The 27,572-nt window shown below is 39.7% G+C and overlaps 1 protein-coding gene across 7 annotated transcripts in view; it reads right to left on the bottom strand.

The window, feature by feature from the left end:
• Pclo (piccolo presynaptic cytomatrix protein) overlaps window positions 1-27,353 on the bottom strand; it is a 341,169-nt gene extending 313,816 nt beyond the window's left edge. For 3 of the 7 annotated variants that reach the window (XM_042272921.2, XM_042272923.2, XM_076566312.1), the window contains exons 1-3: window positions 26,976-27,352; window positions 19,745-21,278; window positions 4,567-6,102 (exon numbers count right to left, since the gene is read on the bottom strand). In XM_042272921.2, coding sequence (XP_042128855.2) covers window positions 4,567-6,102; window positions 19,745-21,278; window positions 26,976-27,214 — 3,309 coding nt within the window. In that variant the 5' untranslated portion in view covers window positions 27,215-27,352. Of the gene's footprint in view, window positions 1-4,566; window positions 6,103-19,744; window positions 21,279-26,975 lie in introns of all 7 variants that reach the window. The other 4 variants (XM_042272922.2, XM_076566310.1, XM_076566311.1 and 1 more) reach the window with 2 other exon arrangements.
• Window positions 27,354-27,572: the final 219 nt, after the last annotated feature.

Raw genomic sequence — 27,572 nt, 5'->3', positions numbered from 1 at the left:
ACAGAATACCAGAGACTCCACAGGAAGATTTACTGACTCTGTACTCCAGGGACTCTCATTTTACTATTCCAAACTCTGACAGAGCTTTAATACTCATGATAGGTCAAATGTAGTCAATGCATAAACAATAATATTTGTGTGTGTATGTATGCATATATATGCAACATTGTATGTGTGTTATAAGCCATATAACTGCACTACATACATGTTTGTGTTAAGAAAATATAGAAATTACAGCTTTGTTTTCAGTAGTGCTGTTTGCTTTACAGCTATTTCAATAAACGCATTATGTTGACACCATAAGGCTCCTCATTAAAGGGTACAATTTTTTTAACAGCTTAAGTGAATGCAGCTGTACTGGGAAAAGAAAAAATTATACTCAGGATGAATGCACACACACACACACACACACACGCACACACACACACACACACACACACAAACAAAATGCTCTTCTAAAACTATGAAGAAATTAAATTGTGTTTTGTGTTTTACATTTACACTGGAGTTAATTTGCAGGCAATAAGAAGAGTTAACACTCACCAAGGGCTGAGGAGACAATATGTATCCGCCTTTAAAGATGAGTGTTCGTTAGGTAGGAAGGCTCATGAGAGCTGAGAAAGGAAATCTGCTGAATCCTGCAGGGAAGGTGCTTGCACATAGTGCGAGCAATGTCACGGCACTCTCCTGTGTTTTCAATGTGAACAACGAAAACTCTCTACATCTGTTCTTTAAAGAATTCGGTAGTCTTTCTAGGTCTATCCATTTACCTGGGGCCTAGAAAGGGTTGGAGGGAGGGTACCTGGACGTGGGAGGTGCTGAGGGAGGAAAGGGGAAAGTGAGGTACTTCTATTTTATTTAAAATTTATTTTTAAAAAATTAGTTCCAAAATAATAAGACAAACCTTAAGGATTCTCTGACATGTCTCATCCAAGCCTCTTCAGCTCTGCCTGCCTGACTCACAAGATCAGACACAGTGGTCTGAAAGAGTCCTTAAGTAGTTTTGATTTGTATAAAAGTGACAGACATAATCTATGGCCCTGCACAAAACTCAAGTCCAAATGGATCAAAGACCTCAACATAAATCCAGATACACTAAACTTGATAGAAGAGAAAGTGGGAAAAAGCCTTGAACACATTGGCACAGGAGACATCTTCCTGAACAGAACACCAATAGCACAGACACTGAGATCAACAATTAATAAATGGGACCTCATGAAACTGAAAAGCTACTGTAAGGCAAAGGACACCATCAACAGGGCATATAGGTAGCCTACAGACTGGGAAAAGATCTTCACTAACCCCACATCTGACATTGGGCTGATTTCTAAAATATATAAGGAATTCAAGAAACTAGACATCAATATACCAAATAATCCAATTAAAAGTGGGGTAGAGATCTAAACAAAGGATTCTCAAAAGAGGAATTTTAAATGGCTGAGAAACACTTAAAGAAATGTTCAATATCCTTAGCCATCAGGGAAATGCAAATCAAAACTACTCTGAGATTCTATCTTACACCTGTCATAATGGCTAAGATCAAAAACACAAGTGACAGCTAATGCTGGAGAGTCTGTGGAACAAAGAGAACACTCCTCCATTGCTGGGGGTGCAAACGTGTACAGCCATTTTGGAAGTCAGTGTGGCAGTTTCTCAAAAAAAACTGGGAACCAATCTACCACAAGACCTAGTAATACTACTCTTGGGCACATACCCAAAGGATGCTCAATCATGCCACCAGGACACTTGTTCAACTATGTTCATAGAAGATTTATTTGTAATAGCCAGAACCTGGAAACAATCTAGATGTCCCTCAACCAATGAATTAGAAAAGAAAATGTGGAACATTTATACAATGGAGTAATACTTAGCTGTTAAAACAGTGACATCATAAAATTTGAAGGCAAATGGATGGAACTAGAAAAATTCATCCTGAGTAGCATAACCCAGACCCAAAGAGACAAACATTATATGTACTTACTCATAAGTGGATATAGCTGTACAATAAAAGATAACTATGCTACAATCCACAGACCCAGAGAGACTAGTTAACAAGAAGGGTTCATGGGGGAAGCCCAGATCTCCCTGGGAAGGGGAAATAGAAGATATTTCATGAGTGGACTGTGGGCAAATGGGGATGGAAACAAGATGAGCGATCAGGGATCAGGCTGGGGTTGGATTAGAGGGGGAAAACACTGAAAGAGACAACTGGACACAGGGGCATTTCAGGGTCAGATAAAAACCTAACACAAGGGACTCTCCCAGGAATCTACAAGGTGACCCCAGCTAAGACTCCTAGAAATAGGAGACACATAGCCTGAACTGGCCATCTCCTGTGACCAGGCAAGACTTCAAGTGGAGGGATTGGGAGACCAACCCAGCTACATAACCTTTGATCTATAGTCTGTCCTGTCTATGGGATGTGCTGGGTAAAGGTGGCCTAGAGATTGAAGGAGTGGTCAACCAGACTAGTCTAGCCTAAAACCCATGCCAGTAGAGTAAGCCCACCCCTGACACTGCCTGTAGCACCAAGACCCACAGGCTGGATGACCCAGAGACCTAGGATAGAACCAAACATGCCTGGAGGAAAAAACTGTCACTATAACGATGCCTAACGCTATTCTACTTGTACACACAGATTGGTGTCTAACCCAATTGTCATCAGAGAGACTTCATCCAGCAACTGACAGGAACAGATTCACACACACAGGCAGGACTCAGGGAAGCCTGCACAAGAGAGGAAGAACAGATTGTAGGAGCCAGAGGGGTCAAGGACATCAAAAGAAAACCCACAGAATCAACTAACCTGGGCTCACAGAACCTCAGAGAAACTGAACCGATGACCAGGGATCCTGCATGGGACTGACCTAGGCTCTCTGCATATATGTTACAGTTGTGTAGCTTGATCTTCTTCTGGGTCACCTAACAATGGGAGCAGGGACTGTCTCTGACTCTGTTCTCTGCTTTTGGGGCCCTTTCTTCCTGCCAGATTGCCTAGTCTAGCCTTAATATAAAAGGTGGTGCCTAGTCTTACTGCAACTTGATTAACTATGGCGTGTTGATATCCATTGGAGATTTAGCCTTTTCTGAAGAGAAAGAGAGGAGGAGTGCATGGGTGTGGGTAAGTTTGTGGAAGGGATAAGAAAGAGAGGAGGGAGGGGAACTGTGGCCAGGATACAAAATAATTAAATAAATAGATAAAAGGTAAAAAAGGAAAAATTAAAAATGAAAATATGATGGACACCTGCTGTGGGATGTCTTTCTGAACACTGTGAATATGTGTGGCTCTGATTGGTTGATAAATAAAGCTGTTTGGCCTATGGCAGGGCAGGATGAATCCAGGTGGGAAAATCCCAGGGAGACAGACAGGAAAAGAAAGAGAGGCAGAGGGATGCCAGCCTGCCACCCAAGGAACAGCATACCAGCAGACCGGGAAGCCACGGAACATGTGGAAGAACAAAGATTAATAGAAATGGGTTAATTTAAGATATAAGAGCTAGCTGGCAAGAGGCCTGCCATATGCCATGCAATTGGTAATTAAAGTAAGCCTCTGAGTAATTACTTTATAAGTGGCTGTGGGACTGTGGGCCAGGTGGGACTGGAGAAACCTTCCGTCTACAGACAGTTATTTTTATTTTCAAAATATTTATTAAGGCATTGTTTTATTTATCTAAGCTAGTAGTGATCCTTTAACCCCTGAGTGCCTGATATCCTCTTAAAGATTCTAATAGCCTTAGCACATACTAATGCTTATCCATTCACTCTTTTACAGCTATATTCTCAGGTAGAAAGCACAAACCACATTTAGTTATTTACATTGTGGAGACAGTGTTCTTGACATCATCTCATTAGAGTGTCTTCTCATTAGTCACAGAAACACAGTTGTGTTCCACAGCTCCCAGAATGGACTTTACTATATCAACAGACGACATCACCAACAGACAGAGAAAATCTAAATATATCATAAGTGAACCACTAATTTTACCAGGCAATATCCTTAACTTACACAAAGTTTTTAACAGTTTTTGTTCATACTGCATATGAATGGAATCAACTAAAGTTCTGTTTGAAAAATGTGTTAAAGACCAGAGCGTGACAGCACCTCAGAGGCTGAAGCAACGATCATGAGTTCCATGCCAGCCTGGGCTACACAGCAAGATCTGGAGTCATACAGAAGGTAAAATAAACTTAAGCAATAAACTACATTAAAGACAGGGGATGGGTTATAGAAAATGAGAACTATGTATTCCAACTTTTATGTGGACTTCCCATATGAACACCGAAGAGCCTTCCAAGCTTGAGTCTTTAATTCATAAAAGACTGGGCTCACTGTCATTTTAATTTTCTAGTACAGTCCATCTCTTACTTTTAGTGTAAGTAATAAACCATAAAAGCACAAAGAACAAGAACTCATGTGTGGATGAAATAATTTTAACCTTTTCTGAGCATCAACATTCATTTCTTTTTTCAATGGAAACATATTTTATTGCTCAGAGATATCGGTCGCAAATATTCAGGATAAGCTGATAAATATTCTCATCCATATGTTATGTAGATGTTGCTTACCTCGGTCAAGTGGGGTGTTGGGTTAAATCCACAGAGATTGCACACTTGACTCTTGCACTCTGTGCAGGTGTTGAAGTTGGGAGGGTCCTGAGAGCCTATGTTGAGCTCTGTTTTGCAAAGAGGACAGGTTGGCTCGGGTTTGGTCTTGTCCGGCTTGTGCGTGAGTACAGCCTTTTCAGGCTCAGCAGGTAGAGGTTTGCTGGCCTTACTGGGTGGGGCCTTCTTGTCTTTCTCTATCCTCTTCACTGCTGGAGCTTGCTCTGGTTTCGATTCTAAGCTCTCAGCTGCTGGGGCTTTTGTTTCCTTCACAGGCGTTGCCTTGGCAGGTGCTGGTGGGAGCTGACCTGTGGACTTGGGTGGTCCCTGAGCAGCAGGAGTCTGTGATGGGGTAGGCGCTTGTTTTGTTGGGGCCACTGGCCCAGTCTGCGGATGAGGTCCGGACTGGCCTGCTGTGGAGATTAAGTTGGATGCTTGGCTAAAGATGGATGCTCCAAACCCAAACAGTTTCCCAGTCACAGTTTCTTGAGGAGTCGTGGGTTGTGATTTTGGGGCATCGGTGATACTACCCAGATTCAAACTGAAACGCCTTGATTGCTCCTGAGGCTTTAGGGACTGCTGAGATGGGGGTGCAGCTTGGCCAGTGGGAGGTCGTGGGCCAGAGGGTGTTGGTGACCCTTTTGGCACTGGCTTGGCATCTGGTTTAGGACTCATCTTCGTTTGTGCTTTCTTAGGCTCTTCCTTCTTCTGAGTTGGATCAACATGTTTTGCATCCTTGCTCTCGGAACTGGGCCCAGGATGTGAAATAATTTTTGAGTCTGATGCAGGCCTAGGCATGGCTTTAGAATCAAATGGGGTGATTTTTTCTCCTGTAGGTGGGAAGCTTTGTGAGGGTTTGGCAGAGTCTGTTTTCAAAGGAGGGGCTGTTTGCGCTTGAGCCTGTGACTGCGCCTGAGAACTCAGCATATCAGGCTTTGTTGTTGCTGCTGCTGAAGATTGAACATCTGTGCGTGGCTCTGCCATCTTGGGCTGCTTTGGTTTAACATCTACAACAGGGGCCTTGGCTTGTTCAGGTAGGGGTGCGGAAGGCTCCTTGGGAGGGCCTGGCTCAGGTAAGGCCTCTGCCACTGGAGGCTTTGGGGCTGGGGCTGGGGCAGGTCCATGAAGGGTTGGCTGCTTCACCAGGGGCGGCGGCTTCTTCTGCTCAGGCGCTTTGGGGCTGTCCTGTCTGGGTGGAGGTTCCTTCTTCGGGGAAGCCGGCTGGGATGGTACAGGCGCTTTGGGGCTGTCCTGTCTGGCTGAAGGTTCCTTCTTCGGGGAAGCCGGCTGGGATGGTACAGGCGCTTTGGGGCTGTCCTGTCTGGCTGGAGGTTCCTTCTTCGGGGAAGCCGGCTGTGATGGTACAGGCTGTCTGCTGGCTGCTGCTGCAGGAGGTGCAGAGGCAGCCTTCGGACTGGGCTGCGGTGAGGACGGGATTGGAGCCAGTTCACCTCCTAGAGCTCTCTGCATCTGACAGTTTAAACAGAGCCACTCTTTGATCTGGAAATGACATATAACCACCATCAGTAAGATAACACCGTAAAACACAAAAGCTGTAAAAGCATGCCGGCTGCCATTTTTAACTCATTATTCCAAGAATCAAATTCAGTCATTATTTCAATCAAACATGCGAAATTTCACTTTATAGGAGATAATGAACCTCAGAGACTAAAGCATGCTATATTTTAGGAAAAATAAATAGGAAAAGAACATAATTTTATTCTGCCTCCAAGGCTAATTTTGTTATTCTTCATCCGTGATTTGCACAGATAGCTTAGTTCCAGAAATAGAAAGTAATACATAATAAGAACATGAATTTTAGTGCATTAGATTCCATTAATATGTTATGATATGTATTTTTCTGCTGTTGGGTCCTCAGCTGGTTTTAGTTATACACCCCAGAGTAGGCTTGTCAAATTATGAAATATTGCTGATTTCTTAAGTTAGAGGAACATCGCTTCTACCTCAAGTCAAATATTCACACGCGGGGAAATAAAAATTAACCAAGCTTAGTTAGAAAGAGATTTTAGGGGCAACTCTCTAACTACCATAAATAGCATGCTTTAGCAAAGAAAATATTGATTCCTTGTAAGTGTTTTAGGCAGTAGATAATGCAAATGAATGTGTTTAAACTATAGAAGGGGAGCAAGAGCAAGAGGAAGGTACATAGGTGAGAGAGATATGTGTATATATGTATACACATGCACAATTGCGCCCGTATTTCATATGTCATTGATTGGGAACAAGTGTGGAGTTTAATATAACAAATTATAAGATAATTCAAAAGCGTGCCTATGTAACATTTTCTATAATTTCAAAAATGTTTATCACAGAATATTTTAAATATTATCAGAAAAATTTAGAATTTTGAGTTCTATCATTACCTAATCCTATCCATCCAGAGTAACCAGTGCTAACAGTTTGTAAACCAAGCTCTGTACATAATACAGCATGGTGGGGGAAAGAAGTATACAGACCATAGGCGATGAGAAACATGTCAGGTAGTACAAAATAGTAAAGTGTTAGCTTGACAAACAGCATATTCTTTATTTTCAAGCAATTGTCTTTTGAAACAAAATTTAATTAATCTTTCCTAAGACTTATAAAAGTACTTTTTCTTCTTTGCTTTTATTTATTTATTTTTGAGACAAGGTACTGCTATGTAATCCACCTGCATCAGTCTCCTGTTTACTGGGATTATAAGTGTGTTCAAAATAAAACCGTTTCAACCTATGAACAGCAAACATAAGACTGGATAACTCTAAAATGCCATATTTCCATTTTAAATATTAAATTAAAAATTAAAAATATTCATGGTAAGTAGTTAAGTTTTCCTTAAGTTTGTTTTCAATATAAGTGCCAGGCACCTTTGTGCTCACTATATTTTTGCCTTTAATTTTCATTTTTTAAAATATTGTCTTGGGTAGGTCAAATCTGCCTCAGACCCACTGTGCTGCTGAGGAGCGCTTGGACCTCTGATTGCTCGCCTCTGTGTTTGTAATGCCGGGATTAGGTGCAGGAGTGTAAACCCAGAGCTTCGTGCATGCTAGGCAAGCTCTCAGCAAGCACCTGCATCCTCAGCAGCAGCCACACGCTACATCTTTAGCTTTCCGTGTGTTTGAAGCATTTCAAAGAGTAAATAACTTTTGTACAAACAATGCTTGAAATCAGAGTAACCAAATGATTTCTGCTTCTGTAAATGCTTGGGTGAAATTAATCTAAGGTATAACAGGACTTTCACTCCATTCCAACCCCTCCGTGGTGAAGAAAGAGCTCTGTATATAAACAGGTTCCCACTATCCAAATTGCCAATTAGAAGTGTCCCACTATTTACTTTTTCTTGTGTATTTTTCCAAATCCTGACATAATTAACTTACACTCACATAGCCAAACAAAATAACATATAATTAAATCCCCAAGTGTTTATAAGTTCAGTGTATCTGATTTTCTACTATCCTACAAAATATCTGCTCTGTATGTGATGTGTATCTGAGCTAATACATGTATATTACAATTTTCTAGGGCTAATTCTTATGATCGTCATTCTCTTTTATTATTTTTTCAGTTGTTATAGCCAATATAGATGTAAATTTTAGTCACCATTCTTTCCTTCACTCAACTGTTTATTGAGTACTTTGAATACTGCATATGTCTCTTAAGGAAAGATCTAAAGTTCCACACCTCCTGGGAGCTACAATACAGTGAAAAGTCAGAAAAGACATGTTACAGCATAATGTAACATTAAGATTTTTAGATATTCAAAAGAAGTATCTGAAAACATTATGTTGACTCCTTCTTTCCTGCTAGTTTCTGTCTCAAGTTTGCACCTGTAAAATATTTTGAGGACACAAACTTGAACTTAAGAGTAAAACTGTAAGTTCTTCAAGCCCATCTTTAGTCTTTAACTGCATCTTTGGCCAACTTTAAAATTAATGTCATACCACAACATATATAATGTCTGATGTGCATAAATTCATGGAATGCCTTTTATATGGCAAAAATATGTGATTGCTTATAGTTTATAAATGTCAATGCTTTTATGTCTCCTTAGACATCGAAAGGAGTTGGGGAAAGGGAGTGAGGACACGTGTGTCGCCACTCACAGCGAATCCTCTTCTCTTAGCACATCCTTTCCGTAAGCACACTTGGCTGTCCTATCTTTTGTGCCTTTAATGCTTTTTTTCTCACTTTCATAAACAATGCATGAGACACTTCATCCTTCTACATTCTGCTTCACTGCTAGAGTGAGAGTTCAAATCATTGCCCACTGCATGATAATACAAACAGCATTGTATCCTCTTAGGATGTTTTCAGAAAGAGCCTCCTTTTAATTTAAATCTACTGGCCCTATGTGATGAATATCTAAATGAGTCTTATGTAAGTACTTAACAGTCTTCACACACGCACACACATACCCACTCATACAGGCACAAACTATCTTGCCCTTTAATACACTGAATAAAAAGTAAAGCTCACAGGCAGCCTCAGTATTCACATAACTACCGAGAAAATTGTGAGCCAACTCGAACACTGATGCCAGTTGTAATCCTTGTGAGCTACAGTAATAACTGACCTGGAAAGACATGCCCATGGTGCATGAACATCACAGGAGCAACCAAGCACTTTCTGAGTGGATATATGTTCCATTCCACAAGATGAAACCTGGCATCATTATCAGGGTCAAGAGCCTGTGGGTAGACAGGGCATAGATCTTGGGGAAGACCTATGGCTACCATACTCAGAAACAGACATCATATTAAACAGATTTCTATTAGCTTATAATTATACCCATAAATCAATACATCCCTCCATCTTCATCTGAGAAGCTTCTATTTGCAACAGATGGGGATTAACCTGGAGATCCACCACTGGCCAAAATACAGAAAAGAGGAGACTATGAAATGCCTATTCCTAAATGGAACATCTACATCACAAACTCTTCCCCAAGACTCAGAGATCACTGCAAAAGCAGGACAAAAGGATGGCAAGAGCTAGAAGCTGATGGATGACTACAGAGAAAGGGTTTCTTCTGGGCACGATGGGGAACATCTTCATATGAACTCATTGTAGTGGTGGCAGTATACACATGACCTGTGAAAATTTAAGACAGACTAAATCTCAACATGGAGAGGGTAGATAGTCACAAAATCTCTCCCCTAGCTCTTGGCTACTGACATCTGATAGCTGCTGGTAAAGGGAGAGACAGTTTTCTTTAGGAGTGTAGCCCCTTGCAAGTCAATGATATTCCAGTTAATGGCCACACATTCAAGAATATATGGATATCAAAAATCAGGCATTAAAGGTAAAAACAGTATACTGGCTGGTTTTGTGTGTCAACTTGGCACAAGCTAGAGTTATCAGAGGAAGGAGCCTCAGTTGAGGAAATGCCTCAATAAGATCCAGCTGTAAGGCATTTTCTCAATTAGTGATCAGTGGGGGAGGGCCCAGCTCATGGTGGATGGTGCCATCCCTGGGCTGCTGGTCCTGAGTTCTATAAGAAGGTGGGCAGAGCAAGCCACAGAGAGCAAGCCAGTGAGCAGCACCCCTCCATGGCCTCTGCAACAGCTCCTGCCCCCAGGATCCTGCCCTGTTTGCGTTCCTGTCCTGACTTCCTTCAGTAATGAACAGCAATGCTGAAGTGTAAGCCTAATGAACCCTTTCCTCCTCAAATTGTTTTTTGGGCATGATATTTCATCACAGCAATAGAAACTCTAACTAAGACAAACAACAACAAAGTGGTAGGTAGGAAAGGGGAGTGGACCTGGAAAGAGTTAGGGACAGTGAAATGAAAAATATGCACAGTATGAAATTCCCAACGAAGTAATTTTTTAAAAAGAACGCATTTGTCCTCATAACTTCTGCCTGCTTTCACAGAGATGTCATAAACAACTTCCCAGTTCACCTGTCACAAGCAGTACCCCTCCCCAACACTGTATTTTAATCATCTACATCCATTTGATAAAATGGAGAAGAAAACAGAATAATGAATAGCAGTGCTAGAGGAGCTTTCAACTGCTATGCCCTTGAAGTACTCTTACTTTCAATATGTGAGTTTTAAAAAGTATATAACATGATTAAATTCTAGATTATACAAGACAAGAACAAAAAAGTCATCCTTTACCTTCCTGACAGACTATAGAAAATCCATAAATGAAATTCAAGATATGGAAACACATTTATTTAATGAACTAATATAACTTGATTAGCCTTTGGAATGAGAGGCTAAAAGAAAAGCATAATAGTGTTCGTTCCTTTAGTCTCCTAACTTAATAGGCCACACAAATGTGGGTAAGATGGAGGTGAGAAAGTGCTTCGGCTCATTCTTGCTTCACTATGTATGTGAATACAGATCTACACACAGTCACCTGACAAATCTCCCTGATGAACCCCATCTACACACTTCCTTTCTGCTCATTCCTGCTTCACTATGTATGTGAATACAGAGCTACACACAGTCACCTGACAAATCTCCCTGATGAACCCCATCTACACACTTCCTTTCTGCTCATTCCTGCTTCACCATGTATGTGAATACAGATCTACACACAGTCACCTGACAAATCTCCCTGATGAACCCCATCTACACACTTCCTTTCGGCTCATTCTTGCTTCACTATGTATGTGAATACAGATCTACACACAGTCACCTGACAAATCTCCCTGATGAACCCCATCTACACACTTCCTTTCTGCTGAGCCCTTGACATCAGATCTTAGAAACACAGAAGTATAATTTCACTAGCTATAGCTTTGGGGGATAATCAATGTCTTATTTAGATCATTCAAGAGGTTTAATTGTGACTATCACATATAGAATTTTAATTAATGGATGCCACTTTAAAAATTGTGCCAAACTACTGATTGTCAAAAAATTACATTATGGCTCTTGATTTCAGTCCCACAATAGTAAAGATACTCCACTTGATAACCTAGTTAATGTCAAAAGTAGATTTTTAGAGATCTAGAAGAAAATCGCATTCCTATTTAAAAGTATTATTTTTTAATAATTTTTTCAGAATAAAAACTTGTTCATTCTTTGAGAATTTCAAACATGTGTTAATGTGTTAAGCTTCAAAATAGAATAAACACCTCTCAAAACAACAATGGTTAAAAAAAACCAAACATACTTTCACTAAAAAAAAATCAAACAAACAAACCTAAAATCCACCTAAAATTTATAATGGACTCTGCTCATGTACATGAAATAATGGAACATCAAAAGAACAATCTCAGAACGGATGTCTGCTGGTGTTTCTATCAGCTGCTGGCCTGGTTTTCTTCAATCATGCTTTCATCATGACTTGGCACAATAAAGTTTGTTGGGGTTTTATTCTTGAGTCATCACAACTAATCTTTCTGCAAATGATAACACCTAAATGGACTGTTTCTTCACCAAGTTGGTGCTCTCATGCTCTCCCAACTGAGCTTGGGAGTCTGTCCACTGTGAGCTCCTGTGCCTTTACCTAAAAGCACCCCATGCTAGTGAAGTAGACCAAAGTCTCACGGGCTGAAAACATAAAGCCAAGTATGAACTCAACATGTACTAAGAGCTGCAGATCATTAAACTCCACCAGAAGCTCGGGGAAATTAAGGCAGTCACCTTGTACGCATTAGCTTGGGAAGGAAAAACACAGTTGACAAAATGGTAAAAATGCTAAAAAATATATTAAACCTCATGTGAAAATGCAGAGTCCCCTAATTTGACTCATAGGTTTTTGAATGAAAACCTCTTACAACCTATAAATGATTTCAAATGCTGCACAGCTGTGTATAAATATATTTCACAGATAACATATCAGGGAAGTGGGTTTCAAATCATGCTTCATCAGCCGTACATTATTTTGTCTTTGTTTCAGACAAATTTAATCTGAATTCTCATTATCATTCATTTTCTTCTGATAATGTTTTGAAATCCTTCCTCCTCTGTCAGTCCAACAGAACAAGAGGAAATGTGGAGCGAAGCTTAGCTTTTTCAGCCAATCCAAACAGAGAATTTATTTCTATTGTCAGGCTCACATATGAAGAAACTAGTCAACTCAATTTGTTTTTCATGCACTGAATGTGATGCTATGATTTATTATAACTATAGAACTAAAACTTCTAACTGACAAATTAATAATACAAATAACTTATTGCTATGAAATAGTTTACAGTGAATGCTATTTATTAGAAAAAACACAACAGTAACTTGTTTTATATATAGGGAATCTCTCCCTCTGTCTCTCTCTCTCTCTCTCTCTCTCTCTCTCTCTCTCTCTCTCTCTCTCTCTCCATATATATTCTATTGTACAAAAAAGTTGGATCTTAAATTGCTAAATTACTGTCTCTCCTTCTAGACTACAGATGCTGCCCCTAACCAGAAGCAGATGTCACCCACCTGATCTCTACTGGCAAATGCTGGTAGAGATTTCCTCGAGAACAAAACTGAAGTCAAGGTAAGGCTTCCAGCAGGAGTGATCAGGAAGATAAGAAACCAGGTTCCTTCCTTAAGACTCTTTTTATACTAGTTGCTCTTCCGAAACTATGAAGTCAATTTCTTTGACCTCTTAAGAATATGTAAAATAAAATTTACATGAATATATACATATACTTTCTGTAACTTAGAAATTTAGACACTTCCTAGCAAATCTAATATCAAGTTAAAGACAATGTGATCTTCTATAGACAGATGTTGACTTTGGGGATCAGTATATTTGGGTTCCTGCAGGACCTGTTGCTACACAACTTAAATTCTTGTCCTTTTTTTTTTTTTTTCCGGTTTTTTGAGACAGGGTTTCTCTGTGTAGTTTTCATGTCTGTCCTGGATCTCACTCTGTAGAACAGGCTGGCCTCAAACTCACAGAAATCCACCTGGTTCTGCCTCCCGAGTGCTGGGATTAAAGGCGTGTGCCACCACTGCCTGGCGCCCTCATTTTTTTAAGCCACAAATGAAACCAGCACTAACCCCTACTGCCTTTGAATGTTACATCAATTAATAACAACAATAAGATGTAGCTATAATTTCAATTTAAGAACAATTCCAGTTTTATAGCTTACTGTGACTTTTAATTATGCCTCCTATCTCCATGAAAGAATGAAACCAACCACTCAGAAGACAGAAGCTTGAAGAAATCGAACAACCAGCAAGTAGATAAACAAGAATTCAAACCCACAATGTCCAACCTAGAATCCCATAGTTTTCAGCTTTTTCTGAATCATCTTCCAAAAATCTTATGCTTGGAATTGTGCGATGTTATTTATCTTAAGATTTCATATGAACATGGTGCCAGTTAAAGGACACATTGCCTTGATGGAAAATAATGAATAATTATACTGACTAGACAGCATCATAAATATGTTATTTCAAATTCTCATACCATTCAGAACCACAAATTCTTCTAATTTCATCAGTTAGATTGTTCTTATAATTGTCATCTATAATGTCCCCCAGAGTCCCATGTTTAGAAAGCTGGTCCCCACAATGAGAACTACTGAGAGGTGATGATAACTCCAAGAGGGGCCTTCCTGGTCTAATCACTAAGACCATACCATTGATGGAGACAGCAGAAGTGGCACCTCTTCCTACCGACTTCCACTCTCCAACTATTAGATGAGTAGCTTCCCTCCTTCACATAACTGTGACCTAAAATAAAGCCCGTCTCTTCTCAACTACCCAGGTAGTTATCACAGTCATAGAAAGCTGACTAGCATAATTACCAAGGCTAGTTTTTTAAGAGGCATTTAAACAACACACATTTTTAACTAATAATTTTGATCAAGTAGACTCTTCAGATTACTCCAGTGTTGATTTTAGTTTAGACATGAATCCATAAGTTTTTTAAAAAGTACAACAGATGTTTCATTAAAAGTAAAAGCCTCCTTCACCAGTACTGAGGCTGGCACTCTAGAACGAAAGAACTAGCTCTTGCTTTTACATTTTGTGGTAGTGATTGCTATAACTTCCTGTGTTTTAATTTTAATGTTTGAGTTATAAATTTACAATGTTACATATTTTTATCTTGCTATATAAAATGAATTTTATCAAGAGATAACTTGGTGTCATTTAAGGTGTCTAGGGATAAAAATCACTCTCGAGTGGGAATTTCGTGAATGACTTGATCTCAGAATTACACATTACTGGATTCATTTCTACTTTTTCTTAACCTTCAACTACACTCACTAATTAGAGCTTCAGTTAACATTACTACTTAGCAATTTTTAACATTTCTTTATTTTGCGTTTGGGGGCACATGCACTCCATGACTCCTGCATGGGGGTCAGAAGACAACTTTTGGGGTGGGTTCACTCCTTCATGATGTGAGTCCTGGAGATAAAATTCCAGTTGTCATGCTTGGTGGCAACACATTTATCCACTGAGCTATCTCCTCTACTTCATTAAGACGTTTACAACCCAAATCATCCAGGAACCCTACAACACTCACCTCCAACTGAAAGTGAGAAGGAACCACAGGACTCACCCCATCCCTCTCCTGTACATAATATAACCCTCCTGTATTTCCTCTCCTTTATATTCTTTTACCATCTGTCACACCATATGGTTTAGCTATTTATGATGCAGTCTAGAATACCAACCCATAAGATAAAGACTCCAGCCTATTTTGTTCATGCCTGGATGCCCAGAATCTAGAACATCCATGAAACTTAGTGGATGCTAAGCAAGTAGTCGAAGAACTTTGATGACTTTTTTTTTTTTTTTTTGATTCTGCAATCTGGGGCAATTATGGGCTTTTGTTTTCCAGATCATTAACCAAGTCCAATTTTATCTTCAATCAACCTACTGAAATTTGAATGTGGTAATCATTAACGAAGTATCCTTTTGAGTCTTTCTCAGAAGGCACATAATTTATGTTATTTATGTCACCTGAATGAACCCACTACATTTTTGTATTTGCTGATTCAAAGGGACCTCTGAGATGACTTTGTGCAGTTTTTCCTCAGCTCTCCCTCAACTACTTCCAATGTCCATTTCATCCAGTGCTTCACCCTATCAGCTTATACTACCAGTCCATTTTCACATTAAACATGTAACCCTAGGGGAGGTGCTCAACACTTGTAAACTCAGTCTTTTCTTGTGGTTGGGGGAGGGGGGTTGTGTACCATTTTTGCTTAGAATTGGAGGTGCCAAAAAAATTCTGTGCTAACTAAAAACAGCAAGTAATTGGAAAAAGGAAAAAGAAAAACTTCTTTTGTAAAAAAATCTTTCAGCTATTCCACCACAAGAAATGTTATTCTATCTTTCCTTCACCAAAGGTGCCAGCCTCTCTCTTCTCTTCTTGTTTACCATACTTCTCTACACTTTTCTCACCAGGTTGTCTAAACAATCCCTACTGCACACAGCTAACACACACACACACACAGAGAGAGAGAGAGAGAGAGAGAGAGAGAGAGAGAGAGAGAGAGAGAGGCACACATGCACACACTCACATGCATGCACATACACAGATGCACATACACACACACACACACACACACACACACACACACACACGTTTCTCTTAAATCAGTAGTAGTGACGGGACTATCACTACAGAGAGAATAGGGAAACCACTTTCCCCAACTAAAGTATATAAAGCATGTTTGGGGTCATCTTTTTAATAAGGTTTAATAAGATGCAAATCTATATATGAAAGTCTGGTTTGGTTTTGTTACTGCTTTGTCCTTGAAAAATAACCATGCTTTTATTTAATTTAACATCTAGTTTTGACCAAAAGTAATTACTAAAAATAAAATGAACAAATTCAATTCCATCACTAATGTTTAGTTTGTTATCAGTGTTCTGGAAATGACAAGTCATTTTCTTATACTGTATCATTTCAGAAGAGTTCACAGAATGATCCAACATTATAGACAAACCTTTAAATCTGTCCACAGATGTGTCCTGCCTGAGGCTACTCACTGATAGTGATAAAGAAAATGCACAAAAACAACAGCAAAAAAAAAAATCCTTTGTCAATAATTAGAAAGTAAATGTTCAGTTTGTGTCAGGAAGCAGACTCAAAGAGAAAGCCTGTGCTGTAGTGATTAATTCCATTAATGGCCCAGCAAGAAGAGCTACAGCTATGACCTCCTCTGCACACCAGAGCTCTAGGCTGGCAGCCAGGGGCTTCTTAGGATGTGCTTGGAATGGCTCCCATCTCCACAGCCTAAGTGAGGGCAGGGAGTTTAAAGGCCTTCCACACCACAGAGAGGAATAAGCTGAATTACAAAAGAGTGTTGGGGATACTACAGGGCACATATGGAGATCAGAAGAAGACTTTCAGGAGTTGTCGGTTTCTTCCTTCCACGGTGTGATCTAGGGACCCAACTCAGCACCAGGCCTGTACAGCAAGTGTGTTCAGTGCCTTTACATAACGAGCCATCTCAGCACTCCCGTAATTACTCTCAGTATCCTAAACACGCTCTGTGTTGGTCTAAATCCAGGTCTTGCTCAAATCCTAATCTGTTGCATGTTCCCTATTTAATAAGTATTTCTACTGATACTTTCCATAGAAAAGACACTTTCTCCATGAAGCTTTCCTCAATCTTCCGCACTAGAAAAGAGTGCTTCCTACTCAGAAGTTCATCATGTTCACTTTTATCTTCCATGGCTCTTGTTATCTGCATATATCATATTTACAGATGCATACATAAATGGAGTACATTTTAATCATGTGAAATTCAGCATTCATGTCTCATCTCTATCCCATAACCGTGTTTCAGAATGCCTCCCAGGAGTTAGACATTTAAATAAGATCTGTCTTTCAAATACTGGGCATATAAGCAATAAATTTTCATATATTTCCAAATGCATTCTTTGCTTTGTGACTTACCAATGAAGTGTAATAAATGCAAATATTCAATGAATAAACCATCTGTCTTTCAAATGATTTCCTTGTATCATTATCAAAACAGTATAGTATAGGCCAAAATACAACTTTACTAAAATTTAAAAAAGTTAAACACACACACACACACACACACACACACACACCAATTACAATATGATTCTGTCCATCATTTTTAAGAACATTTATAAATGTTCTTATTAATTATAATTTTATAAGTAAAAAGTGGCTCATTTAAATGGTTATAGAACACAATATTCCCTATTATATATTATTTTCTCTCCCAAATAAAGCTTATACAAGTAGGCCAGCATGAAAGATGCAAATAGATCCATATCTATCACCCTGTACAAAACTCAAATCCAAATGGATCAAAGTCCTGAATATAAACACCAGAAACACTGACCCTGACAGACCAGAAAGTGGGAACCAGCCTTGGACTCATTGACATAGGAGAAGACTTTCTAACACAACATCATTAGCACAGGCAAAGATAACAATTAATTAATGGAACCTCATAAAACTGAAAAGCTTCTGTATGGAAAAGGACATCATTAAAGGGTAATATGACAGCCTACAGAATTGAAAAAGATTTTATTTTTATTTATTATATATCCAATAGAGGGCTAGTATCCAAAATATATAAGTAATTCAAAACACTAAGTATCAAGAAAACAAATAACATGATTTAAAAACTTTGTACAGATCTAAACAGAGGATTCTCAGAAGAGGAAACTCAAATGGCTAAGAAATATTAAAAATGTTCACTATTCTTCCACCAGTGAAATGCAAATCAAAACTACTTTGAGATTTAGTCTTAAACCTGTCAAATGGCTAAGACCAGTAAAACAAGTGACAGCTCATGCTGGAGAGGATGTGGAGTAATGGGAACATACAACCAATGCTGTTGGAACTACAAACTTGTATAGAAATCAGTATGCCAGTTTCTCAGAAAGATGGGAATCCATCTACCTCATGACCCAGCTATACCACTCTTGGCCACATACTCAAAGGACACTTCATCCTACCACAGAGACACTTGTTCAACCATGTTAACAGCTGCTCCATTCATAATAGCCAGAAATTGGAAACAACCTAAATGACCCTCAACAGTGGAATGGTTAAAGAAAATGTGGTATATTTACACAGTGGAGTATTGCTCAGCCATTAAAACACTGACATCATGAAATTTGCAAGTAAATGGATAGAACTAGAAAAAAGTCATCCCAAGTGAGGAAACCCAGACCGAAAAAGATAAACATTTTTTCACGTTTTAAAAATTCACTGAACTTTCTAGTTTTTTTCACTGCACTGTGATATTTGGTCCCTTCCTTCTAGAACATACCTAATATCAACCTATTAAAATACTACTTTATTCCAGGCCTTTATGCGCTAAGCTATTATGCAGTGACTACCTGAGAATTGTTCTATCAACACTAATTGCAGACAACCTGTAGTCATTGGCCTCACTCCTGGTCCCTTTTGATTTGATGGTTAAGCAGGTTATCTAGGTAACTGACATCAACACATCTTCTGAAAACCCACATATCAACAATGAGTCCACTTTATTAACTTCATTTTGTGGACTAATCCATGTTGTTATCAGTGACTCTCAGCTAATGTAGTGGGTAAACCCTCATCGGGTAGAGAAGCATCATCAATGGGGATGGCATGTACAAATGGAAAACTATTCCAGTTACTATTAAAAATATATTTAAAATTTGAAAATAATTATCCACTTTCTTAAATGCAAATATGACCTCAGTTAACAGTATCAAATGCAAGCTGTGTGGGGCTGAGCATGCCTGTGATCCCGAAATTTGGAAGGCTGTGAAAGGAAGATCACAAGTTAGAAGCAATCTGAGCTACATAAAGAATTCTAAGTCAGCTTGGGCTGCATAGCAAACCTTGTCTCAAAAAGAAAAAGAAAAAAACTCCTAAAACAAACAAACTGCACAACAATACCAAAATTGGTAGGTGGGAGCATCAATTTTAAAATGAAAACAATATCAGTTTGTGCTAACCAACAAATAACATAGATGTTAAACACAGAGAATCTAGGAGTTCACTTCCTTTCCTTCAGTTCATATTTGTTTCATTATGCCACATTTTCAGAGACTGTGGCACTATGTTAGCACTTTCATTCAAGAGAATATTTTACAAAAATAAATTGACAGGGAAAAGAGAGGGACAGAGGGCAGAGAGAGAGGGAGAGAGAGAGGGAGAGACAAGCAGTCCCTGTTCTAAGTGCGAAATCTGGCACCATGTGTGGACGGTGCCTGTGCCCACCGGTCTTGGACTGTACTAAGTGCACTCACCTCAGTCAAGTGAGGGTTGGGGTTAAAACCACAGAGGCTACAGACGGTGGTTTGACACTCAGTGCATGTGTTAAAATTGGCCTTGTCTGGAATATGCAACAGAAGTTCAGTGCTGTTACAAAGGGGGCAGATGGTTTTAGAGAGACCTTGTCCTGGACTCTCTGCTGCAGAACTTGGTGGTGGCTGCACAGGCCTTCCAGTTACTGTTTGGCTTGTCGCTTTCATGGGCTGTTGAGCTGGGGGTTTCGCTGGAGCAGGCTGTTGAGGCTGGGGCTTTGCTTGACTGGGCTGTTGAGGCTGGGGTTTTGCTGGAGCGGGCTGCTGAGGCTGGGGCTTTGCTGGAGTGGACTGCTGAGGTTGGGGCTTTGCTGGAGTGGGCTGTTGAGGGTGGGGCTTTGCTGGGGTAGGCTGTTGATGTGGAGGCTTTGTGGGAGCTGGTTGCTGAGGCTGAGGCTTTGCTGGAGTGGGCTGCTGAGGTGAAGGCTTTGCTGGGCCTGGCTGTTGAGCTGGTATCTTTCCAGGTCCAGATTGCTGAGCTGGAGTCTTTGTAGGCCCAGGTACCTTAGCCGGAGGCTGTGGGCCAGGCTGTTGAGCTGGGAGTTTCGCTGTCCCTTGCTGCTGGGCTGCAGACTTTACTGGCCCTGGTGGAATCTTTCCAAGACCAGGAGTCTGAGTGAGAGACTTTGGCCCAGGCTGCTGAGATGAAGTCTTCTCGACTCCAGCCTGCTGTGCTGGAGGCTTGGATGCCACTGGAGGTTGGGCTGGGGGCTTCCCTGTCCCTGCTGGTTGAGCTGGGGACTTTGCTGGCCCTGGCTGCTGGACTGTTGCTTTTGCAGGTCCAGACTGTTGGGCTCCAGATTTCCCAGGACTTGCTTGCTGAGCTGGTGTTTTGGCTGGACTCTGCTGGGAAGGCTTTCCTGTGTCTGAAGGTTTAGTCTGAGGCCTGGCTGCATCTCTTTGAATAGGCACCTTTGCCTGGTCTGTTGGTGGAGGCTGGGAAGATGCCTGGGAAGGCTTTCCTGTGCTGGGGGGTTGTGTTTTTATTTTTTCTGTTTGTTGGGAGGATGCTGACTTGGGAGGGCTGTCCTGTTGTATCACTTCCTTCGCTGGCCCCTGCTGTTTAGGAACCGATTTGGGTGACGGCTGCTGTAAAGGAGGTTTTGTGACTCCTTCTGATTTTCCTTGGTCCTTCTGAGCAACTTTTTGTTTCCGTGTAGTTTCGTCCTGGGATGCTTCAGAGTCTGATATCAAATCAAAAGGGTTGAATTTATTTACCACAGAGGAGACAGCACTTAGAGGGTTAACATCTGAGAGGAAACCAGGCATCATACTAGACTTGTATTCTTCCTTAAAATCAGTTCTAGACTTGGATTCTTTCAAGCTAATAGTGGATGGACTCCTTCCAGGCAATTTCTGCTCCGACCTGAACGTATCTGTAGTTCTACTTTTACTGAGTCCAGGCTGAGTGGGACGCCCAGGGTCCGGTGGCTTTCCTGGTTGCTTGGGAGGCTGACTGCTATCCAACTCTTGTTTCCTAGAAAATAAAAATAGTAGAAGTTACTTCAAATCAAATCAATATTTAAAAGTTATTGTTTTCTTGTAACTCAAACATATATAGACGCAATTTGTGTTGGAGCCTATATTGATCATAAAATTTGCCCTGTCTGTTATTTTTGAATAGGTAGAATTTTTCAACAAGGTAGTGTAGCAAAAGCAGCTTGTTGGTAATGAAAAATTATGTGGTTAAACAATATAAACTTACAAAAATATACTTACTAGAATATAACATATAGGTTCAAAAAATAAAACTGCAGTAAATCAATGTAATACATATGTAACTATCTCTATTTCCTTTTTGATCAAAAATTATGGTCAAGAAAAAAACTAAGAGAATTAAGAAGTAAAAGTCCTCATTTTAAAGTATAACAGCTTGCTAGTTTTGTTTTTACTTAATTTTGAAAATTCATATTAGTTACAGAAGTCACACTGTGACATTAGGTGAGTTGGTGGTGATGGAGGTAAACGACACAGTTTAGGCATGCTGAGAAATCCAATGCTTCACTCAGTTTTGCTCTGTTCTACTAGAATCGTAACACTCATCAAACATTCTCCTTATTAAACTTTATAAATTACTAAACTTGTTTAAGAAACAAATTTTCTTGTGCAAGACCAATATCACTTTGTCTTTTCTAATAGTTGATTATTAATTGTGAAGTTTTCATACAATACCATAGTTGAGGCTCAAAGTATTGTGAGATATAGCCTGATAAACAGCATGAAGCTAGCTATGATCCCATTTTTTAAAAGTGCTATTACTTTCCTCAGTGGAAGAAAATATGTACCAGCTTCATTCAGTGTTTGTTACATTATTTATTTATCTTATCTATTATCACTGACATTCCTAGTGTGTGACAAGTAGCTTCACAAGACAATTATTTCTTTTAAAACATTCTGTAAATATGATACTTTAAGTGATTTGAGCTGAATAATTAAAATAGATCTTTCGTTCATAGATGTATATATATTAGCTAAAAGTCATTTAAGGTATGTTAAATTTTGAAGGGCAACTAATTGCATCCCACACCATAACTGTGGAGGAAACCAGGTAAGTAGTTTTGTTTTATTTATGTCATTTTACATTGGAAAATATATATTTCTCTTTGAAAGAACAAGGAAAAAGAATTAATGATTTTGGAGCACCTGAAATGTAAGATGGTCACAATAGAGTTGAACATCTTTTATTTAGTTTGCCAAATTGGCTAGTTAGGGGCACAGCTACATATTTTCAACTTTGTGCTATTTAATAATTTTCTTCAGAACTTCCCTAATGCTTACAGCATAAATCAGAATCTAAGAGAGTGTTAGAAGAAATGGAAAAGTGTTACTTGTAGCAAATATTGTCAGAAAGACAGTATTTTTTCCACTGGCACATACGCACAAAATGATGTAATGAAATGAGTAAATATGGTAGAGTAGTTCACTGGTCCAGTATCTTCCTGGTGTGTGCAAGGTGCTGCAATTGACGCCAGCACTGTGCAATTTTAATGCTAACTATAATAGAAGAGTTTAGGTAGGTTCCTCTAGGAAAGGGTTTTTTACGTAAACATTTTACTATGTTTCCAACGCTTTCATTTTAAAAGAGACCGCACACTATTTCCTGAGTTATTTCCCAAAGCTCTCTGATATATTTTTTTAAATCATTGCTAAATATTTACATTTGGACATAATAAGGATGTCTTCACAGGGCACCTTGTCTGTCCCCCTACCCCCCTTCAGAAGGCAGAAGAGCCACTGTACATAACTGAAAATAGGTTATTTCCAAAGGTACACTGTATAGATTTTGACATTATTCGGGAAATGTTTCTGCATTCAATTAATGTAATGCAAAACTCCCTTGAAAAAACTTCATTCTAGTTTGTGCCTATCTTGTAAGTAATTATTTGGGAATTTCACTAAACTGCACTTTTGTATGTGGTTCTTGAAAGTTATCTTTAAACAAAGGCCAAAGAAATCTATTCCTGATTTTATTAAATTGTCATTTTCTGAAAATACTATTAAACTTATCTTAATCTGTGTCTTGTGATACTGTTTCTTCACTTAACCTAATGTAGGTGTAATAGCAACTAAAAAAAAAAGAACTTCACAAATACCAAACACTTGTGGTAACATAAAACACCAAAATTAAAACAAGCTGCGTGTGCCACACATTGTAATACATTATAATTGCATAAACATCCCACAAATATTACGTTGTGCTGTCAGAAAAGACCTACATAGCCCCAAAGACTGTCCCCAAATTCTGACTTTGTTTTAATTGTTATCAGTATGTGAATTCAAGTAAAAAACGAAAACCAGAAAGAAAATCACAAAGATAGCAACTTAACGCCAAGCAAAAATGTAAAGCTGCCTGAGTAAATGTGATCTTGTGAACTGTGTTTGCCATAACAACCATTCTGCTAAAAGAAAGATAAGCTAAATGCAATCTGTGGCTTATACACTGAACTGTGAGCTGGAAGAGCACATTTCACTTATCTTTTCATTGCTAGAATCAGACCTGGCGACTAGGAGAAAAGCATTAATGTTTGATGAATCAATGAATAAATGAATGGTTCACAACGTAAAAACTGATGAATGAACATAACGGGTTTTTACTTCACTCTAGATTAAAGTTTCTTGAATTCATTTCACTTCAAATCTTCTAAAGGTCTTCTAAGATTTTAAATGGATACTTCCCATGTTCACTTAAGAGCCTGGACTTGACCTATTGTTCTATATTAAAAGAAAGACAAACAAAAAAAGTGGAGCAGATGGTCACTCAGTGGGGGAGGCTGGAGCACTAAAGGAAATAATCAACTCGAAATTCTTATCTTCTATCACGAAGTTTTGCACTAAGCCATCTCATATCACACGTTCATGAATAAAATGAATAGTAGTAATAAAATTGTCTTTCACTAGGTCTACAATCAATCAACATGAAAATAAGAATTTTGATTGCAACCCTATTCTGATTCTAGCTTGAGTTATTTGTGTTTAATTCCACATCCTTTTTCATTTTACTATTGCTCTTCTCAGATGAGAACTTTCCTTTCATAAGTTAGTAGAGAACTGTATCAGAGAAAATGATATTTCAGGCATATGCAAATATAAAAATGTGAAGCAGCTGGAATGATGAAATGTTTTTAAATGTAACACAACAGTCAATGACACTTAATTTGATGGTGCTGAGTCACATGAAATATTCCATATCACAAATAAAAATGCCTAAGAAATATCTATTCACTTTCATACTAGTAGGAAATGGGAATTAAAAGGCTAAGAGACTAATTCAAAGTCATATGACTAGGTAAGGAAGTCGGGCCTCCAGCCTCCTAATGTGGTGCCTGTGGGAGCACTCTCACTTGCCCATATGTACAGGAATATAAATTTGTACATTAGTATTTCTAACAATGAGGAATACCAAACGCAGCTTGTGTGTGGCTATAATTGAGACTTTCTATTGCTAGCGTTGAGATTACCATGCTTTATATTTGTCACACTCTTCAATATTAAAAATCCAGCAAAAACATCCCTGTGAACTTTTGAGTCATCCTCAAAATGACTTCCTGACACAGGTAAGACAGATCTTGTTATCTTCTTTAGAGGCAAGGAACCTAAGACACACATGTGTTGAAAAATGCATATTAATTTACTATGAGTCACAGAAAAATCAATACAATAACTTGAGTCTTGGGGCTAAAAATCCTTACTTCTCGAAAGTAAGGTAAGAGAAATAAATTTTGCCATGTCTAGTGCATATCTCTTAAATTCTAAAAATCTGAAGTAATTTGGACCGTTATAAAAGCACATATTTAAGGAATGTGATCCTGAAAGTCTAAATGACAAGGTCAAGTGAATCTCTCAATATCACACATATGTATATTTTTTCAAAAGTACCCTTTAAAGAAATACTTTAACAAAATGTAAATGTGTTGCAAAAATCAAAAAATTATGTGTGCGTATCTTTTACAAACCTTTACCAATTGCAATTGAGAGCAGAAATTGCCTAATGATAATCCTAAAGTGTCCAGTTGCTAATGAGAAACTCTGAAAGTATACTGCAATACACACACACAACATAAAGTAACAGTTATATTGGCAGATCTTTTCTTCAGCCATCTGTTGTACAGAAGCAAAGGTGGAAATCCAAACACCAATGATCTCAGCTGTATTTGCAACCATGCCAGACCTGTTGCATGTGCCCCTCTGGAAAAATTACAGATCTGACTAAGAAAAGCACTGCAGCTCATTATTATCCTAAAACGACACGCTAAATGCACGACTGGATTGTTTTTTCTTTTCAAAGTCGGGATTTTATCAATCAGAGAAAACAAATCCTCTTGTAAATAATTAAAAGAAAAAGGCCAAACCTTTACTAGTTTTAAAACAAAAAAAAATAAATTTTGTTGCTAATTTCCATGCTACTGTGGTTTCTTTCAAATTAAATAGGGATTTTCACCTGACAAATTTCCAACATTTCAGAATTACATGAAAACAAGATCACTACCCTTAAGAAATTTAAACTGCTCCTATGATAGGTTTATTATGCTATTTGGCAAAAGTACCCACTTGGATTTGTACGCTAGCAGCTAAGATGAAATGTTTTTTTAAGTTTATGAGGTAGATCATTTTATAACTATATATTCAGCTCTTTCATACTTTCAGTATCTCAAGTCAAGATTGTGTAAGTCCCGTCAGTTATTACAAAGGATATTTCAGGACCATGGATAGAAATTTTTCGGCTGAAGGGTGTTAAAGGGTTTGTTTACAATAATAAAGGCGGAGAAAGCATGATTATACCCTCTTGGTACTCTAATTAGAAAACAACTAATTCATTAGAAAAAGGGAAAATGTAAAGCTGGAGAGGAAATGGATGTTAATGTTACAGATTAGCTTTTATAATTGCCTGTGCAAATTGTCATTTACTTATTTTGTTTTTAAATGTGTATTGAAACCTAATCTCAAGGTAATGCAAATTCATATGTTCTATAAACTAAAAGTCATTTTTGCATAAAAAGAGCAACGGTTTAAAAACTAGCATATGCTAATTCAGAAATACATGTACAGCACCTGCTCCGCTGTGACCAAACCATCTGTTTAATGTCACAAAATATCTTAGGGCCTCTCACTGGATAGAAGAGGTATATTTATTCTATGCCTTTTACCTAGGCAGCTCCTGTTCTCTGGGGAAAGGTTGGGAAGGGAGGACCAGTCACCTCCAGAGGGTTAAGGGTATTGTTACAGGAATATTTACACACCGTTCTCAGAGAAAAAGACCTCAGAACACTAAGGAGGTTTAAGCGTACAGGTAAACACGTAACCCAGCTCTACCCATTTTTCAACACGTCTGTGATGTATTAATGGAAGATTTCCAGATTAGTAAAACACTGTAGGGCGTCTCTCCACACCACTCTAGAGGGAAAAGGTTGCAAAAGGCCAAAAATAAAATAAAAAAAAAAATCACAACCTAAAATCACAATTCCAAGAATGCAATCCTCGACTATCCCACCAGAAACTCTACACTGCATCAATTTTATTCCGCCCATCCAAAGCTTATGATCGCCTTATCGCCACCCCATTAGGGAGAATAAAACGAAGGGAGGCGACATATATGTACCACCGTGCAGGCACACACACATGCGTGCACGGGAAGCGATATATATATGCCTGGACATCTCCATCATGCTGTGCGTGCCTGTGCATGGAAGGCGACTCCGCAGCGGCCGCGGGGACGCTTCCCTTGGGCAGCCCCTGCGCCCTTGACATGACAGCAGCGATCTGTCTCCTCTCCTCCTCGCTCAGCTGGCTCAGGTCCGCCTCCATGCCGGCTGGGATCCCGGGGTGCAGGGCGCTCCCCGAGCCGCCAGCCCCGCCTGCGGCCGCCGCCAGCCCTTCGGGGAGCCCTTCCCCTTCCAAGCTCGCCTCGTTGCCCATGGCTCGGCGGGACACGTCCCGGTGCAGAAGCCCGCGGCCGCCGGAGCCCCGCCAGCCGGGGTCCGCCCCGAAGCGTGCAGGCTGCCCGGCCCTGGGGGCTCGGCGCCGTCTCGGCCGCCCGCGGAGTCGGCACCGGCTCAGTCGGCTCCGCAGGCGACGCCCGCGGCCGGCCGCTCCTCCATGTTGCGAGCGCCAGGCGAGCCGCTCGCTCGCTCCCTGCCTCCCGGTTGCCGCCTCAGCGCCGGAGCAGCAGCCCAGAAGCAGCCGAGCTCGGCCAGCCCGGCGCCGTCGGCCCCGCCCCGCGCCCCGCCCCCTCGCCGCGCCCGCACTGCGCGTGCGCCGCCCCGAACAGGTGATG

Source organism: Peromyscus maniculatus, chromosome 3 (genome assembly GCF_049852395.1).
Source record: "Peromyscus maniculatus bairdii isolate BWxNUB_F1_BW_parent chromosome 3, HU_Pman_BW_mat_3.1, whole genome shotgun sequence".
NCBI classification, from domain to species: domain Eukaryota; kingdom Metazoa; phylum Chordata; class Mammalia; order Rodentia; family Cricetidae; genus Peromyscus; species Peromyscus maniculatus.
Note: the sequence above shows the minus strand (reverse complement) of the source record. Positions and strands in the feature narration are given on the sequence as shown.